The sequence below is a fragment of the Psittacula echo genome (genome assembly GCF_963264785.1).
Source record: "Psittacula echo genome assembly, chromosome: 1".
Taxonomy (NCBI): domain Eukaryota; kingdom Metazoa; phylum Chordata; class Aves; order Psittaciformes; family Psittacidae; genus Psittacula; species Psittacula echo.
Window position 1 is genome coordinate 50,887,481 of NC_137735.1, and position 18,452 is coordinate 50,905,932.

The 18,452-nt window shown below is 42.8% G+C and overlaps 1 protein-coding gene across 2 annotated transcripts in view; it reads left to right on the forward strand.

Moving 5' to 3' along the window:
- Positions 1 to 741: 741 nt before the first annotated feature.
- Positions 742 to 18,452, forward strand: part of GRID2 (glutamate ionotropic receptor delta type subunit 2) — a gene marked incomplete at its 5' end in the record, with an annotated part of 729,364 nt that continues 711,653 nt past the window's right edge. For both annotated transcript variants that reach the window (XM_080624929.1, XM_080624930.1), the window contains one exon: positions 742 to 829. In XM_080624929.1, the coding sequence (XP_080481055.1) occupies positions 742 to 829 (88 nt within the window). The remainder of the gene's footprint in view (positions 830 to 18,452) is intronic.

The window sequence follows — 18,452 nt, forward strand, 5'->3', positions numbered from 1 at the left end:
CTGTCCAGCCACTACCTCCCGCGACAGAGACAGCACGCTGGGCTTCCTTTGCAGATTGCTTTATTTTTTTTTCCCCTCCAGTTGTGGGAAGCAATTTTTCTAAGCGAAGGGTGTGGGGGGAAAACCTCTGCATTACTATCTGCATTACCTTGAAGTTCACTTTGTTTTTTGGCCTCCGGGGGGGCTTTTCCTGCAGGAATCTGGTTGCTGGAAGCGGGATCGGCTGCTCTCCCGGTTGCCCGCTCCTCCCCCCTCGCTGAGGGCGAGCTCTTTGCTGCGGGCTCCCGGGGCTTCTCCGGGGTTTGTGTGTGTGCTTCTGTGTGCGTGTCTGCGCGCGTGTGTGTGTGCGAGCGTGTGCGTGGCGTGGGTTGGAAGTTGCTGTGCAGCAGCCGGGACCGAGCGGATCCCTGGACCCGGCGGAAGGATGGGGATTGTCTGACCGGCAGCAGCGGCTGCTGCCCGCGGAGGCGCCTGGGCTGGATGGATTTGCTGCCGGCGCTCCCAGCAACTCCGGTGCTGCTCAGGAGCCCCTTGAAGTGAGGCGGGGGTTCGCCGAAGAGCGAGGTGCTCGCAGCCCCGAGCTCGCTCCCTGCCCAGCCGCGGCTCTGCGCCGGCCACCGGGATTTACACGCTCCTCCGGCGGCACCTCAAACTCTTCGGTTTCCTGCGCCGCGCTATCTTCCGCGGTGGCACCGCTTGGCGAAGAGATCTGTTGTTACAAAGCCTGGACCTCCAGAGGAGATGGAAGTTTTCTCCCTCATCCTGGTCGTGTCCGTCTGTTGGACTCGAACCTGGAAAGCGGCGATTGCAGATTCAATCATTCATATCGGTAAGGGGGTGCTGCGACTGCTAGTGCTGCTGGACACTTTTCCAGCTCTCCTTTGCAACCTTCCCTCTCTTGGCAGGCTTCCCCTTCCCTCCCCCGCAGCACCCGCTCTCTTTTATCCCTTGCCTTTTTTCTGTTTGTTCTTCTCTTATAATTGCTTTCCACCAGGATCTTGGCCGTCCTCTTTTCCCCTACCGCTCTGTGTAAAGGTTTCTTGGCGGCAGGGTATGTGCGTGCTTTAGACCTTGAGGTTTTGCGCAGCTGTTGGTCTGGGGGGAGGGGGACAGAGCTCAAGCACTTCCCCGGTCCCTTCTGCAGCCCCTCAGCTCCAGCTTGCCTTCCTTCTCCTCCGGCTCGCCCTGGGGCGGGGGAGACCCCAAGCCTCCCCGTACTGCAAAGCCTCCCCTTGCCTTCCTTAATCCCCCATCCCGCCTTCCTCTGTCGCGGCGGAACAGGTGGTTTGGCACCGTGAGCGCTTCCCCTCCCGCAGGCGGACAGGGGTGGGGGGCTCTGGCCACCGCGCACCCCGCTCCCGAGACGCTACCCCGCCGGCCAGGTTGCTGCCTCCCGGGGCCGAGGTGTCCGGGAAGGGTAGCGGTCTACCCCGGCGCAGGCGGGTGCAGGGGGCAGCTGGGGTAATGCTGTGCACAGCCCTGCCCGCGCTCCCAGCCGGGTTTCCTCCCGTCGCCCGTCTCTGTTTTCTCTCGCCATGATCCGGAGCCACCTCCGGCCCGGCAGCCCTCCTCCCCGGCGGGCGCATCCCCGGGAAGCGCCGAGCCCCGCCACCGAGTGGCGGTTTGTTCCCAAGCTGGCGAGAGCGGGTCGCCCCCCTGCGCCGGCCGGGGATGCGCGGGGAGGGGAGGCAGAGGAGGGGAGAGCGAAGGAGAGGAGGGGAGGGCGCTTCCCCCTCGGTCGCTTGCCCATCTGCAGTCACCGCACGCAGGCGGAGCGGGAGCCTGGAAACGCCGGGAGTTTGGGGGGGGGGGGGGGGGGGAGCTGCCCCGGGGAAGGTGCATTTGGGGGCAGGGTCCCGTCAGCGTTTTGGGGAGGTCCCCGGGGAGGTGCCAGCCCCACTATGGGGCAGCTGCCGCTTCCCCCGGGGTTGGCTTCATAAATATGTCTGCCGGTGCCTGTCGTGAGGATGTGTAGCGGGTTTCTGTGGAAGGGAAAGAAGGAAGAACGTTTGGAAAGCCCGGCCGCCAAGAGCTTTCCTGCAGGACACCGATATTTGGGCAGCGATGCGCCAGCCCCTCGTGTAGCTTTCCACCCCCCCCGTGTAGTCCATGGGCTACCGCTCCCCTTAGGTACTGCAACTTTATAGGGGTCAGTCCTTAGGGCTTGTGTGCGACTGGAGCATCAGCTGCTGCTCAGGGGAGGCAGTGCCTTACGCCCTCCTTTTAAAGGGAGAATGACTTGTTTTAAAAAATTCTTAGCAGTTGTAGACTGTTCAAGCGGCACTAAGTTACGTCTTAGGATTTCTTTCTTAAGAGCTTGTAACACGCTGCTCAGATACTAGGGTTTGGGAGGAAATTTAGACTGTAGCAGATAAGGAGTTTCTTTGCAACCCCCTGTCTCCCAGTCCCGGGCTCCGGGAGTGGTGCTGGGCAGGCTCTATGCCTCTGCATTGGCATCGGGGGAGGCGATGGCTTTTCTGTTTTCCTCTTAATGACAATTCTGTTTGTTTCACTTGTGGTACACCCGTCGTACGGAAACATCACTAATGTTTTTTATAACGCTATTAGTGATTAGATGCTTCAACACGGTAAATCCTTACTGAAAGAAAAATAAGATACCAAAGTAGTTGCTTCACCCACAATTAATTTGTCTTGAGAGACAATTAGTACAGTTGACAACGGGATTACCTCTTTTTATAGACTAGTTTATGTTGCCATGAAAATGGCAAACTAACAATTGTTACACAGAGCTTCAAAGCTACTAAAATGAATACACTGAGAATGAATGACCTGAAATTAGAACTATTTTAACACTAAATGGGTAGTCAGCTAAGCATTCCAACATGTACAGCTGCCAGATGAGAATGTGGCCCCTAGTAACACCACTGTGTTTTGTGACCTGGCTGTTCTGACCCCGTTTTGTTTTCTTCCACTTGTACAGAGTAAACTTGTGTGTAAAATATTTAGACATAAATAATAAACTGTATTTAGGTATATGAGTTAGGAAAAGCAGTAGCAGGGTACTCTGTGAACACATGAACTAGAGGAGAATTCATAAAGCCACAGAAAAAACTAAAATGCTCTGTTCAGGGCAAAAGAAATACTACCAGAGGTAGTACTGATGCCTTAGGCAACAAACAGAATAAATGCATTATCTTTTTCTCATTCTACAGTGCTAAGATACTCAAATGGAAAATATTTTCCCATGTTTGGGAGGGGCAGATGGTTGTAAAAAAAACCCCTATGTTACCTGTGTGTACCCTTTTTCTGATAGCATGTACTTTTCCAGTATAATGCACTATCTGTCTTGCCTATGTGGTGTTTGATGTGTTTCCTGTATTGAAGTGTGTTATCAACCATCTCTTAGACAATGACAAAAAATGTTACTATTCAGTGAGTAGAGATTAGCCATGTGTTGATGGCAGTGGGAGGGGTATGGTGACTGGTATTTATCTGTGATATGCTTGTTCATATTCCCGTCTTGTGAATGGTTACAGCTGCTGCTTTTGATCATTAGAGCAGGTCTGTGTGTATGGAAATGTGCATATTTAAAAATAAACATTTTCCTATAGCATATTTTGAACATTGGTAGGGCTGCTTATATAGTATGTATGTTTCTGCTGCCCTGCTATTATAAATAGGAACTGGCAGTTCAGAAAGACTACATTAAGCACTCTCGTGAAAATGTTAAAATGAATTGACTCCACTGTAATTTTCCTTACCCCTATACAAAAAAAGGGCAGGGTTATCATGTCAAAACTGTGCAATTCTGTATTATGCTGCTTCTCTCAGCCCATGCATTGATTGAGTAATTTCATCAGCCCCACATTACTTGATTACTTAGAAGTTTCCTAATGATCTGTATGCTGTAGGAAGAATCTGAAAGTCGTGAGTGGAATGGCAATGATTTTGTGTTTTATGAGGCTATTCAAAAAGTCGCTCTGATTTATGTAGCTCGAAAGCTCCAGAGTCTCTGAGATTAGCCACGCTGCCTGATATTTTCTTCATACATCAGTCGTCCCACACTCCTCACTCCCTAAACAGGAGTTTAGAACAGTGCTTTAATTAAGCAGGGATTGGGTGGCATTCCTTGTCAACTGCACAATTTGTACATGCTTTGTATCCTCTACAGCTGATGGTCTCATGCTTTTATATTTCTTATTTTGTGCTCATTTTTTTCCTCTTGACATGTACATAGTAATATATCTGTATGTGCATATGGATTTCCTATTGTGCCTATAGAAACATATATGCAAATACGTGTGTATTAGGTGCAGCAAAATCACCTAGGATAGCAGTCACACAGAACATGTACAAGAGGTTTTGCTGAAAAAAATACACTAAAGTATTTTTAAAGGCTAATTCAGCCCTATGCAGTTGCATATTGCTCCTAGCTTTTTTATTTTCAATGGTAAGCTCAGACATATACTATATAGCTATATAAACTATATGTGCTTTTACATATATTTATACACATTCTTTTAATAGATATTTTTATATATACACTATATTTTTTTTTCTAAGAGAGAAGACTAGATCTGCTCTTCAATTGTACATCTCAGCTTTTAGACTTTGGAGGCCTGGACTGCTGCGTTGCTTGTGTTAGAAAAGTTCCCAGCATTGCTGTGTCCTGAGTTTTGGCTTATATTTCAAAGCTCTTCTGTACCATAATAATAATAGTACCAGGGCAGTTCCAACATGGGGTCTTACTTCTGTTGATATTGGTAGTGCATTTAAAATGTCTTTTTTTTTTTTTTTTTTTTTTTTTTGGTAAGGGAAAGGGATTCTTCTGCCTTGGTGATATGAACATCCACATTTCTCCTTGTAAGCTGGTGTACTACAGTGCGGTTCAGCTTGTATTGTGCATTGGTAATAGGATTTTAATTTGCCATGTTATTGGTAAAGCCTCATTAGAAGATGTTGTAGTATATGTCACTGTGCATTATGGTATTCTTACACACATTTGGTAAAGTGCAGGACAGGTGAGCAAAACTGATTTAAAAAAACCGAATAACTATCAATGTGTCTATAGTGTCTACAGATGAGGGTTCAGGGCTCTGTTTTCCCTGCTGTAGAACCTGCCAAGGGTTACTTGCTTATTTTAAACATACAATGAAGACCTGGAATACAGCATGCTGTGGCTTAGCAGCCAGTGGGTTTTGTTAGTAACTATGTTCTACCTAAATGCGTGAAGTACTTGGTGTTTCTATGTGCGCTATTTCTCAAACTCCCCCAGGTGCTTAAATTTGTGATAGTATTTCAGGCCCTGTAACATGTTTTAGTGCTAGTTATTCTGCAGCTAGAGAGGGATAATTTTGCCTGCCATAGATTATGGCTTGCTATCTTCCAACGGCATATTTGCCATTAGGTGTCACTGCTTTCTGGAGTGTTTCTTAGTGATCTCTAGGGCCTGATCCAGAGCCTGTCATAATCCAGGTGAGTTGCTTAGTTGACTTCAGAAGATTTTAAACTGAGCCTGTGGATTGCTGACTACAGCAGACAGCTCCTTTTCATGTTCTTAAATAATTCTTAGTGTTATTTCAAGTTCTTTGTCCTTAATAAGGGGGTGGGGGGGGAAGGGAAGGCAACGATCCATTTTCAAGCGGTGTCCTAACAAATGCCTGACATGGCAATCACTGCTGCTGCTGTGTGCTTTCAGACGAGTACTTATGGATGCACAGAGTCTTTATTCTCACAATGCCATCTTTGAAAAAACACACTGGAGAAAAATCTTTTAAGACTGTTGACTACATAAACCTACCAACTAAGGTTCATTTAACTTAATGAACAAAGGCATTAAGTATGGTTCTCTTCCACTCCCTGGCCTTGTAAAGCAAGTGGTATTGGCAGGAGATGACTTTTGTAAGCCATTAGGTTACTCCCTAGATACAGACTTGAATTTACATCATTTTCTTTCATTTGATATATAGGTATCTATAATCTGCCATGACAGTCTGTTTTTTGCTGAAATTTATTGGGGGCTTTTGCCTTTTGAGGTTTGCATTTTTGCTCTTTGTTGCTGCTACTCCATTGCCTTTTTTTTGTCAGTATGCTAACAATGGTTTTAAAAATAGTTTATGTGAAAGAATAGTTCTATTTGGCTATGTGTTTATAGCTATTTTTTCTAATTACCTGAATTATATATGACAGCATACACTGTCTACACACTCTCCAGTTTGTGTTTTACATCATCAGTGTTTAAAACACTTATTACACACAAACAATTACTGTTGGGACTTAAGAACAACCAATGGGAAAAGGAAACAATGTTCATAAAATGATCTATAATTTGAGGAAATATGAGAAAATAATCAAAATCTGAAACTAAATTACGATACATGATAGCTTAGTGTGTGCAAAATCTTGACTTCAGGTGATACACTGGTAATGAAGCAAACTAGTATACCTTCCTGCATCTGCAAACTGAGATGTAACTTTTTTTTTTTTAATAAGATTTGAATTACTCCTGGAGGAGTAATTCATTATCTGTGTTGGTGACATTGGAAGAAAACTTTGATTTCAGTGGCAGGCTTGGCACGTCTGAGGAAACCTGAATTGCTCCATACCTGAATGGCCTTACAGTTCAGTTCATGGCTCTGGTAATGCTGACACACTCATCTCTGAGAGCCCCAGATACACTCATTTGTTTGTGTTATCTAGAAGTGCCAAGAGGCAAGCATGACAATCACAGTAAAGCATAATGTGCAGTTTGCCAGCAAACTGTCATAGTGGGTAGGAACTGGGCATGAAAGCTCATGTTTCTCTGGGGCATTTTGTATCCTAAACTGACTGGCAATGGGCTTCCTACTGGGCTTCTTGGATATAGATGCAGTTCCTCTCCTGCTGTGATGTTACTTTATCTTCCTCCACAATGTGTTATGTCCATTAGTAAGCAGGAGTTGACCTGTTGCTAGTAGTTACCAAAATGAGCTATATTGGCCTTTTTCAGGGTACTGTTGACCATGGTTTCTTTGCTCATCCAGGCTAGTAGACTATTGGAGATGGTGCAATACTGAAATGATGCAATGTGATAGCGCATAATATGTGCTAAATGAATATCCAATAAGGGTGGTGCTGTTCTAATTAAACCATCCTTGACACCAGGTAAGGATGACCTGGGCAAAATCTTCTGGGTGTGGTTCTTAGGTGGCTTGTGCATTTGAAGCAGCATGCAGAGAAGAGGAAGTGCTGTTGTCTGATGTTACAAAGTAGAATTTAATTGGGTATTCTTGATGTAATAATTTAAACATAGAGACTAACGTGAAAGTGTTTAGAGGAAGAGTGGATGAGGAAAAGGTATCTTTCTTGCCTTATCTTTCTGTACTTTGGTCTCTTCCCATGAGCACCAGTACAGCAATTTCCTCTGCTGTTCTTCATTATAGGAGTCAGGCTTTGGTTTCTGGGTATTGATGGCTGAGCAGTTGTGAAAGATGATGGAGTAAGGGAAAGAATCTCTTGTATCTGCAGCCACTATAATTAATAATGGTTTATGTGATTTAGAGAGTTATAACTGATCTGTATAACAGGGAGAACACAGGCTGAAATTGAAGGTTAGTAGATAAAATGTACTGGTGTTTGGATGACAGTTATGAAACTTGGCAAGGGAACAGGCTTGAAATTGTGCAGTGCTGTAATTTTGTAAGGTTCAGAATTTATATCCTAGTTTCAGTGATAATATACTTAATTCAGAGGAGGAGATATTTCGAATTCTGTATTGTACCACAGAGTGCACTTCAGCTGGAGTCTTGTTCCTGCTTTGGTCTGGGGTAACCACATCAGCTTAAGGAAGGGCTATGCTGTGGGTTCCAAGTGTGGCACTGAAAAAAAAACCAAACCCAACACGTAAAAAGTGACACTTACTTAATGAGAAAGGATAATACATTAACTACAGCATTTCTCTGTAGCATTACAGTGGAAGAGGTGGTACAGGAACATATACTGTAGTTTTAGTCAACTGTAAATGGATGGATTTGTAAGTACGGGGTTAGATTTAAAGTAGATTTCCATTGCACACTTTAGATCTGTAATGATGGGGGATGAGGGTAGAAGAAGAGATAAAAGGAAAAAAGTTCTCTGAAAGTTTTGCTGGGTTTATCTGACCAGCTATGCTCAAGAGGAAATTGAAAATTAGTAAAAATGCAAGGAGGAGAGGAAAATAAGATGTCAAAGGCAAGAGCCACTAGTTCTTTGTTTCTGTTTCTCTGGGAGCTGTGTAATGTTCCTGTAAGTGCCATGCTAGATGGAAAAGTTCTGAACCAGGAAGGGGAAAATGTGAAGATACAGAATTTAAATGAAGAATTATATATGTATTTTAACCTATTAGATAACACTGTGTGCTGAAATGCTAATTATTCCTAATTGTTATATTTGCTTTACTCATGAATAAAATATCACATATCTAATAAAATATGCAGTGAAAATCACTGTAAAATCCCTCTTGGAGTCTTTCATGCAGATTTAAAGGATTTAATCTCTTATTTCTTCATTGCTTTTTAAATCATTAACTTTCTATAATCAGTTGGATTGCTAAGGCCAATATCCAGTGAACCTAACGATAATTGCTTGTTTTGCAGCACAATTTTTTGTTAGACCAACCATATCTTTCTCAGAGGCTTAAATTGAGTTGGTGATTTCATTATAATAATTCACTTGTGATAAATCAAAATCAAATAGCACTGCTCAGGTACTGTGCAAAGTAGCTCTGGATGAGAACTCCAGAGACAGCAGAGGATGACATAGCAGCAGACCTGAATGTGAGGCCTGAATTTGCTTTGCTTTCTTTTAACGTATACAAGTATAATACTTTCACAAATGAGCACTCTCGCAAATCTGCTTTAAATAGAGAAATGAAAATGTGCACAGGACAGTCTTCCCTCCCATGGGACTCCACCTGAAAGCCTATGTTCAGGACCTAGACCTAATGACAGACAGTAACTTAATTTGGTTTTAAAGCATGCAGGAGCACAAGTCTGACTGCCTGCCAGTCGAGCTTAGGCTTCTGAGCCATTGATATGTTTTAAGGATGGCAATTGTCTTTCTGAGGTGACAAGACTATTGCAGAGTTACGTCACTGACAGCAATGAGTACTAAAAGTGGTGTGGTAGTATACCGTCGGTTGAAAGCATGCCATGGGGACATCTGCAGACCAAACACTATTAAGCAAGGATATTTGTTGATGTATAGACTTTGCATTTTTTCAGTCTTTCTAATGTCCAGCTTAAATGTTTGAGAATGTTTTTAAACCATTTCATGTACTGGAGAGTTGTTAAAGGGAAAAAGCTAGTGAAAAAGATCTGGTTCTCACTCAGAGAAGCCACTATGGAGTACTGGCATTGTACAGCCAGTATATGGTACAGACTGTGTGTTAAATGGCAGGTGGAAGGCAATAGCTATAATTGGTCATATTAAAATACACATACTTCCCTCTTTCATTATTTTTATCAATTTCTTCCTCTCTTACATTCCAAGTTCATGGCAAGAAGTTGTGATGGTTGCTGTGTTCTATACTCTTAAATACCTGTTGGGTTTTTTTTTCCCCAGTCAGAGAGAATAAAGTTAAACATACCATAACACAAATATCTGTTATTTGGACAGAAAAGGCTGCTTTTTATTTCTCTGAAATTCCACTTATTTGACCTCTTTTGAGACAAATATACCTCCAAAAGTTGGTTCTCACGCTTAAGGCTAGTCTTTCTTCACTTCTCCCTTTTGTGAACATATAGACCCAAGCAGTATTGCAGTATATCCACTAATGTATTTGCCATAAAGATTTTTAACATTTACTACTCAGGTACTACCTAAATTTCCAGGTCCATGCTACAGGTTAATACAAGCAGTGAGGTGTGTATTAACGTATGCATATACAATGTATAAACACACACTTTTTTAGAAATCAGAGGGATAATTCTTTTTGAAAATATTTCACTGGATTTTTCTTTGATTTGGAATGACATTGGTTTGTGCCTTAAGTAACAACACAGAGATTTGGGAGGCTTTTTACTTACAGGCAGGAAGTCATAACATGAATACAAATAATGAAATGGCTCCCCACTGTGCTAGAAGCTGCACAAATGTGGAACAAGAAGCTGGCTGTCAGAAGATTTGATGTTGAAGTAAAAAAGAGGGCTTGGATCTCTCTGACTCAGTTTGTACACCAGGAGACAAAGTTGCAAATCTTTTTATGTGTTCTGGGAGATGGATTCATTCATTGACATTTGTGAATGATCACTCTGGGTATGAAGGACTGAAAGTATGCAGGTTTGTCTACAGGGATGTCCTGAGAGGGCAGATGCCATACTTCCTGATTTGGGACATGTGATAATAAAAGTTACAGTGCTGTGAGGTGAGAGAGTTGATGGGAAATAAAGGCCAGCAATATGTGTATTATCATTACCTGTGATGCTTTATTGCCAGTAACATTGGTTAAATTAGCAAAATAAAAACAGTCATTATCTCATCAGCTGCTGACATATTACTCTCTGATTTTACTTAGTACAGAAACTAATGCATGGTTATGCACATACATGCTTACTTTCTGTTTCTTTTGTTTGGACATATATTTCATAGTACAGTTTTGGAAGACGTGACATCTAGGTAGAAAGAAAAGAGCCCTTTGTGGGAAAGTGGAACTATATATGTTGCAAAATGCCTTACTTTATTTAAAAGAGATATTTTTAAATATAATCAGTGATTCTGAAAGCATCTACAGCCTTGTTAGCTAGCCTCATTAAGTTGCTGGAATGTTACTGAAATGTTATTGAAACAATGTAGAGAAACTATTTTCCAAGTCCTTGGAGTAGCTCTCCTGTTACGTAATAAGATTGCATCTGGGAGATACATGAGAGTCACCCATCTGTTAGGAAAAATTTCTCTCATTTTTGCCAGTGTTGCAAACCATATAGGGACTATGTCAAATGAAATGGTTGAGGGGAGTGGGCAGGAGAAAAGCGCATCCTGTGTACAATGTCTTTTTTAGGCAGGGAAATGATCAGCCACGCTTGGTGTCACCATCACAGAGGGTGTTGTCTTACGAATATCGTTGATGCTGTGTCTAGCTGCAAGGAGAGAAGTTTGCAGGTAAAGGATAGCATGAGTTAGCAAGGATCAAAGCATTATTGGCAGTTTCTCTGCAGCGTAGAGGCTCTGGGAGCAGGAGTAGTGTGGGGAAGGTTCTGGTGGTGCCTTCTACATGAGAGGTTTGGAAGGGGATGGGTGGTTGTAGTTAGCAGTGGTGGGAGTTGGTTGGGTGGTGAAAGGGGTGCAGGAAACATTTGGAGGGGGCTAGCCCTAGAGGTGGGCCAGGCTGACTTTGTAAAAGTACAGCATAATTTTAGGAAATAGCATGCAATTTTACATTTATGTGGGCTGGACACTGGGCTTTCAACATTTGGGATGGGCTGTAAAGAACAGTTATGTATGTATGCACATGAGGGAAGTTGGGAAATCCAAAGATGTGAGGCACTGGAATGGCCAAAAAAATTATAGATTAGAAAATCGGATTGTTTCTCCCCACTCAGCCTCTGTAGTTTTACTGTAAAGCATTTAATTTCTGTGGTGGGCTTTTTTCTCTTTAGCTGATAATTGTGTCTGGTTACTTTGCAGAAAAGCAAGATCCATTTTATCTTTGTATTGTCTAGTACTGCTGTACACAAACAATGAGTACTGAAGTATTATCTTCCACCCCTCTCCTCCCAGAATAGCTCCAAGCATACTGTACTTTCCTGTGCCTTAGTATTTTCCCTCCAATTAAATAATCTGCCTTTGCTTCCTCTGTGCAGCAGTTTATTGCTGGTCTGTACTGTGCCTCCATGTAAGCTCAGCTTCTGTGGCTGGAGAGTGGGAGGAAGGGATGCACACAGCCACAGCTTCTTCTCCATTGACTTTTGACCTAATTTAGGAAGGAAAGAGAGGGAAAATAATGCAGTGTGTATTTGGATTCAAAGCCTGGTGTATCCTTTTGTAGAGTGAGGGAGAGCTCTAGCTTTCCCTCATCTGATCATTTGAAATAGCTGCATAGCTTGCACTGAAAGTCAGATCTCTCTTCAGTGAATCTCTAGAGTTGTGAGTGAGTCTTATCTTATGATTATCTTAACCCATGTTCTCATTTGGGCTGTTGAGGCTGAAGTCTGGTTTTCTGTCAACATTGGTCCTGTCCAACCCTCATTTAGTGTAGTAAAGGGGCAGCCACTGATTCGTATTTCCACTAAATAAGACACACTAAGAGTGGGGATAATATGTTTTAAAATGTTTTTTTGAGATCAGTTATCTTTAATAACAGAGCTGAATGATGTATGGGAGGAGGAGGTAAATACTTCCTCAGGGGAAGGTAGATAAAGAGGAAAAAAAGTCTCACCTCAGTGCACAGCAAGATCATGAAATAAATCCTGCAAACTGTGCTAAGGCCCATGGAAAATAAGGAGGTGATTGGTGACAGCCAGCATGATTTTACTAAGGGCAAATCATGGCTGACTAATTTGGCAGCCTTCTAATGACAGGGTGACAGCATTGGTGGATAAGGTAAGAGCAACTGATGTCATCTACCAGTACTTGTGGGAGGCATTTGACACTGTCCTGCACAACATCCTTGTCTCTAAATTGGAGAGGCATGGATCTGATGGATGGACAACTCTTTGGATAAGGAATTGGCTGGATGGTTGCACTCAAAGAGTTGCAGTCAATGACTCTGTGTGCAAGTGGAGACCAGTGATGAGTGTTGTTCTTCAGGGATCAGTGTTGGGACTGTCACTGTTCAACATCTTTGTTGGCAACATGAACAGTGGGATTGAGTGTGTCCTCATGCCCTCAGCAAGTTTGCCAGTGACACCAAGCTGCATGGTGCAGTTGACACAGTGGAGGGAAAGGATGTCATCCGGAGAGACCTTGACTGGCAAGAGAGGTGGGCCTGTGCCAACATCATGAAATTCAACAAGGCCCAGTGCAAGGTATACCTGGGTTGGGGCAATCCCAAGCACAAATACAAGCTGGATGGAGAATGAATTGAGAACAGCCCTGAGAAGGACTTGGGGGTATTGTCTGAGAAGCTCAACATGAGCTGGCGGTGTGCAGTCACAGCCCGGAAAGCCAACCGTATGCTGGAGTGCATCAAAAGGAGCATGACCAGAAAGGAAGTTCGCCCCCTCTACTCTGCTGTTGTGAGACCCCAGCTGGGGTTCTGTGTTCAGCTCTTAAGCCACCAACACAAGAGGGATGTGGACCTGTTACAGCAAGTCCAGAGGGTCATGAAGATGATCTGAGGGCTGGAACACCTTTCCTATGAAGACTGACTGAGAGAGTTGGGTTTGTTCAGCGTGGAGAATAGAAGACTCCAGGAAGATCTTATAACAGTAACTAAAGGGGGCCTACAAGATATCTGGAGAGGGACGACACTAGAAGAGCATAGAGTGACAGGGCTAGGGGAGTGGATTTAAACTGACAGAGGACACATGTAGATTAGATATTAGGAAGCAGTTCTTTACTGTAAGGCTGGTGAGGCATTGGCACAAGTTGCCCAGAGAAATTGTGGCTGCCCCATCCCTGGCAGTGTTCAAGGCCAGGTTGGATGAGCTTTGAGCAACCTGGTCTAGTGCAAGGTGTCCCTGCCTATGGCAGAGGAGTTGGAATTAGCTGAGCTTTAAGGTCTCTTCCAACCTGAACCATTTTGTGAATCTGTGATAGTGCTATCATTTGGAAACTGCTGAAAATTGTCTTCTGCAGGATATAGAAATTAAAAACAAGCAAACAAGCAAACAAACAAAAAAAACCCCATAAAACAAACCCCTTAAAAAAGCCCAAGAAAACACAACAAACAAACATAAAGCTGTTCAAGAAAGTACTGGGGCACAGGGGGGTTAGCTTTTTTTTTTTTTTTAATGCATTTCCCCCCCATTTTTTTTTGTAAGACTGCCAAATGTCCCTGAGCTAGAATTAATTGGCTCTTTGTGTTGTGTCAAGTAAGCACTACAACTGTTTTCAGAAAATACTAGGTTTATGGACTCCCATCCAGAACATGAAAGGGAGAGAGAGGCTAACTTTTTATAAACAAGGTCCTTGCATCATTTTGTACTGCTAGCTTGAGGTACCAAATAGAGTATTGAAAATATTGGTGTTGGTGCTTTGGAAGCTGTTAAAGTTGTCCCTGTAACCCCTATCCCTTAGTTCTGCCTAATCCCCTCTTTAGAACAAGAGTGTGTTGTTTCTTTCCCTCTCACCTCGAGGCATCTGCAATGAAAAATCAAATATCTGCTACTTAGGAATAACCAGCATCCAGATTTCTTGAGGACCAAGTGCCATAGAGAGGTATTTTGTTTTTAACATTGTGTTAGCAGTGCAACAAAGATTACGAGTTGCCTTTCATTTCACAAACTCCCCCTGACTATTTTGAGTTTGAAGGTATTTTATAATTTTTAATAAAAAAGGCCACTTTTCATTATGGTTTGAAGTGACCAGCAGCAGATGTAGATGTAAGCTTTCAAATGGCTCTTTTATGGAAGGGTTTGAGAAGTATGTGTTACAGCAGTTTCATTAAAATTCCAAAGTGTTAAGTTAAATGTAATAATGCTCTGACAAAGTGCTACTACCATCTGCTAGTGAGGATTAGTACTATTTAAATATCACCATAATTCCCAGAACAAGCAAAAGAATCATGGTGTGGAGGAAAGTCTAACTCTAAAGAAGTCCCTCTCCAGCACCCTTGTAGGCCCCCTTCATATATTGGAAAGATGCTGTGAGGTCACCATCAAGATTCTCTTCTCAAAGGCTGAATAGCCCCAACTTTCTCAGCCTGTCTTCATGCGGGAGGTACTCCAGCCCCCTGATCATCCTCGTGTCCCTCCTCTGGACTTGCTTCAACAGTTCCATGTCCTTCTTATGTTGAGGACACCAGAACTGCACACAGTGCTCCAAGTGGGATCTCAGGAGAGCAGAGGAGCAGGATCACCTCCTTCAACCTGCTGGTCATGCTTCTTTGGTGCCAACCGGGATACGGTTGGCTTTCTGGGCTGCAAGTGCCGTGGCACTTGGGTGCTGGAGAGGGACTCTTCATCAGGGACTGTAGCGATAGGACAATGGGTAATGGGTTCAGACTTAAACAGGAGAAGTTCAGGTTAAATATAAGGAAGAAGCTCTTTACTGTGAGGGTGGTGATGCACTGGAACAGGTTGGTCAAGGAAGTGGTAAATGCCCCATCCCTGACAGTGTTCAAGGCCAGGTTGGACAGAGCCTTGGGCAACATGGTCTAGTGTGAGGCATCCCTGCCTGTGGAACTGGATGATCTTAAGGTCCTTTCCAACCCTAACTCTTCAATGATTCTATCTTGCACAATATTTAAAGGAAAGAGCAAGAGGGGAAATCTAGTCATGCCAGACTACATGTAGCTGTTAATTGTCTAGTTTAGGAAGGATTTTTTGAGATCCATATTAAAAGATGCATTTTATAAAAATTCCAGTTGAGGAAAAAAGGAAAATGTGGCCAACCAGAACCATTTGGTGTATTTCTCTTTCCTCTCCTAAAAAGGATTCACTGAGTTTTATTTATTCACAGTCTTTCATGGTCTATAGCTAATATTCTTAACTAGCTCTGCAGAGAAATAGATCATGTCTGTCCTAGATGCCTGTAGCATATAATTTTCATCAGTATTTCTTGCTGGTATACAGGTTGTGTGTGTATATTTGCTTATTGATATGATGGCTAGTGGTCCATGTAGCTAAGATACACTAAGACCAACTCTCCTGGATGATATGCCAGTTCTATCTTTTATTATTCTTTTTTATTGTTTTTCCATTCTGGAAGTAGAAGGGGAACTGCTTGACTATTTGAAGAGTCAGGTCTCTTTTACTTGTTACTTTAAGTGTAAAGGTCTTCACCTCTTCCAAACTGCCCCTCAGGACCCCACACTGTTTTCCTTGTTTTTCACATAGGCTGATCACTCAGAAAGTTACTTGCTTGAAACTAGTCACTCTAGAGCCAGGGTGAATTAAAGATTTCTTGGCTGCTTGTTGCTCAATACAAGCAACTATGTTTTCTTGTACTATCACTGAGAGGTATTTTGGTTTATCTGATGTAAGAGAGGGCATACAGAGAGCCACCTTCTGTTGTGTTAGCAAGCATCTGTCTGAGGTATGGGGAACAGCGACTGTTTGTACTCTGAGAATAAGGCCTTATCTTAAGGGTATTCTTGTCTTACTCTTGCTTTTTGCTTAGGCAGGTTTTTGTTTCCTTTTATATCTGGTGTATACAGAGAAGTAAGAACAGATGGATTTTTCCACACATTTACAGTGAATAGTAGGCTGATGAAATAGAATTGGCCAGTCCACAGTCATCAGTCAGTAAACCTACCCCTTTGAGGGATCTCCATTTATCATGACTGGGTACTGGGTAATCTCTGCCACGTCTACAGCATGATGACCCTGCGTAAAAACAAAGTCAGATGTATTCCCACATCATTTTCCTTGCTTGTCTCCTCATACTTAATTGTTTATCTTCCCTCATAAAAATTGCTTTAGTGTACTGACGGACTCAAAGCATATATGAATATATACTTCATAAAGAGGCAACTTGTCACAGGGCTAGGGCAGGCAATTTCCATCTCATGAATCCCTTATTTTTTGTAAGGACTCAGAGCTGTTTCCAGGAGCTATTTCTTTACTGATTTTTTCCTTCTCAGCACCTTGACGAAAAATGGGGTGGATTTCACCAGGAACAAGGGAAGGAAACACTTGATCTACAAGCACCAGAGAGTAAGGGGAAAGGGAAGGGAGGAAGTGGTTTGGTTGCAGTTCCATGATGGAGTATAAAAATGGTGATATGTTGTACAGGGCACATGTTAATTATCTGCTTCTTCCTTTAGAATAGTTGGGTCTAAACGCTTTTTTTAAAACTGTGTTGGGGGCCTTAATGAGACAAAACTGAGTGTCAGTTAGCCCAAGAATATCCTCATATAGTTTGCTGAAGAGACACTCATGGTAGCTAAGCAAGCTCGTAGCTTTGCATCAAGCTGCATGTTATACAGGGCAGGTGTAATGTTGACCTCCTTTCATTACCTTCTTAATTAAATAAGTTAGGACATGCTCGTGGCCACCTCTGACCATCCTGCTTTGTGTATGCTACTGCCTACCTTTCTCATTCACAGCAAGCTTCTTTTATCTCATCACATCCCAGGTTTGCCCTTATACTTCTACCAGAGAAGTCACTTTGAGGGGACAGTTACAGCTTTACTTGCATGCCAGCAGTTTCTTATGCTTATGAAATGCCAAGGAGTGAAGCCAAACAAGTGGAGAGTTTTTCTGGTTCTTGGCAGGTAGCTATCACAAGCAGTAGTTCATCTCTCTCACTGTGTTTTGGGCCAGTCCCTCCAGACTGAATTTGATACCTGCAGTAACATTTATCATCACATTATCTAAATTGCAAACAGTACCTTTGGATCTTTAAGGTAATGTGACTATGTGTTTGTGGGTTGGCGTGTAAGTATATTTATGTTGGGATCTGGAAGGTGGGAAATGGAAAAGTTTCTGGGACATGAGCTTTTGAGGCAAGAGCTGTCACCGAAATTTGTAGCTGATAGGCAAGAGAAACGTACCTTGTGTTCGCTGGTGCTATTCATCCAATCGTATTGCCTAGTATCCATGTTGTGGTAATAGCACCTGAGATCATGGACCTGTTTTATGTGCTGTCTGTGTACATAGTAACAAGCAGTCCGTGGTGAAGTTTCTGTAATCTTTTCTTGTTGTTTCTTGTCAGCTTCGTTTACTTCCTCTCAAGCCCAGGGACAACGCTATTGTATTCATGTTTCCAGAAAGGCAAAGGAAAGCTTCAGTAATACTTTTAGCCTGAAAATATTTGGCAATGTTTTTGCTTCTGTTACCTCTTACTTTTCCCCATCTGTGCCAACAGATTACATTTATTAGCACAACATGGTAAGGACTTTGGCTTCAAAAATTAAGATCCTATTTAAATTGCTTATTTATTGGTCTGCTCCTTGTAAAAAGAGGGTTTTTAGGTTCTTGCTATCATCATTTCGATAGTATATTACAATGCCTTTAAATGGTACTGGTTTGGTTCCTAGGGCTAACTTGCCTTAGCATAGTACCAAGTTCACTTTTTCCTGGCCTTCTGTTCACTGTGCAGTCTGTATGAAACTGCTTTTATACACCATCAGAAGTGAAAAGCAGATAGAGAAGTTCTGTTTTTTCCTAACCGATAATCAGAAATAGTACAGCCAAGAAGTTTATGCAGTGGCACAACAAATGATTTTGCATGCATTTGTTTTTGTTATGCAAAACAATATTTCTGCCTTCCGCTGCTGACCAGTAAGGCTGCTGACTCAATGCAGCCTTTAAATTTTCTCAGGCTTTAAGTTTTTAAGACTCTATGAAGAATTAAAAAAAAATTGCCATAGTCTCAACTCACCTTCTGAGCAACCCAGACCATAGTGTGCATTTGAACATGTTGCTGGATTT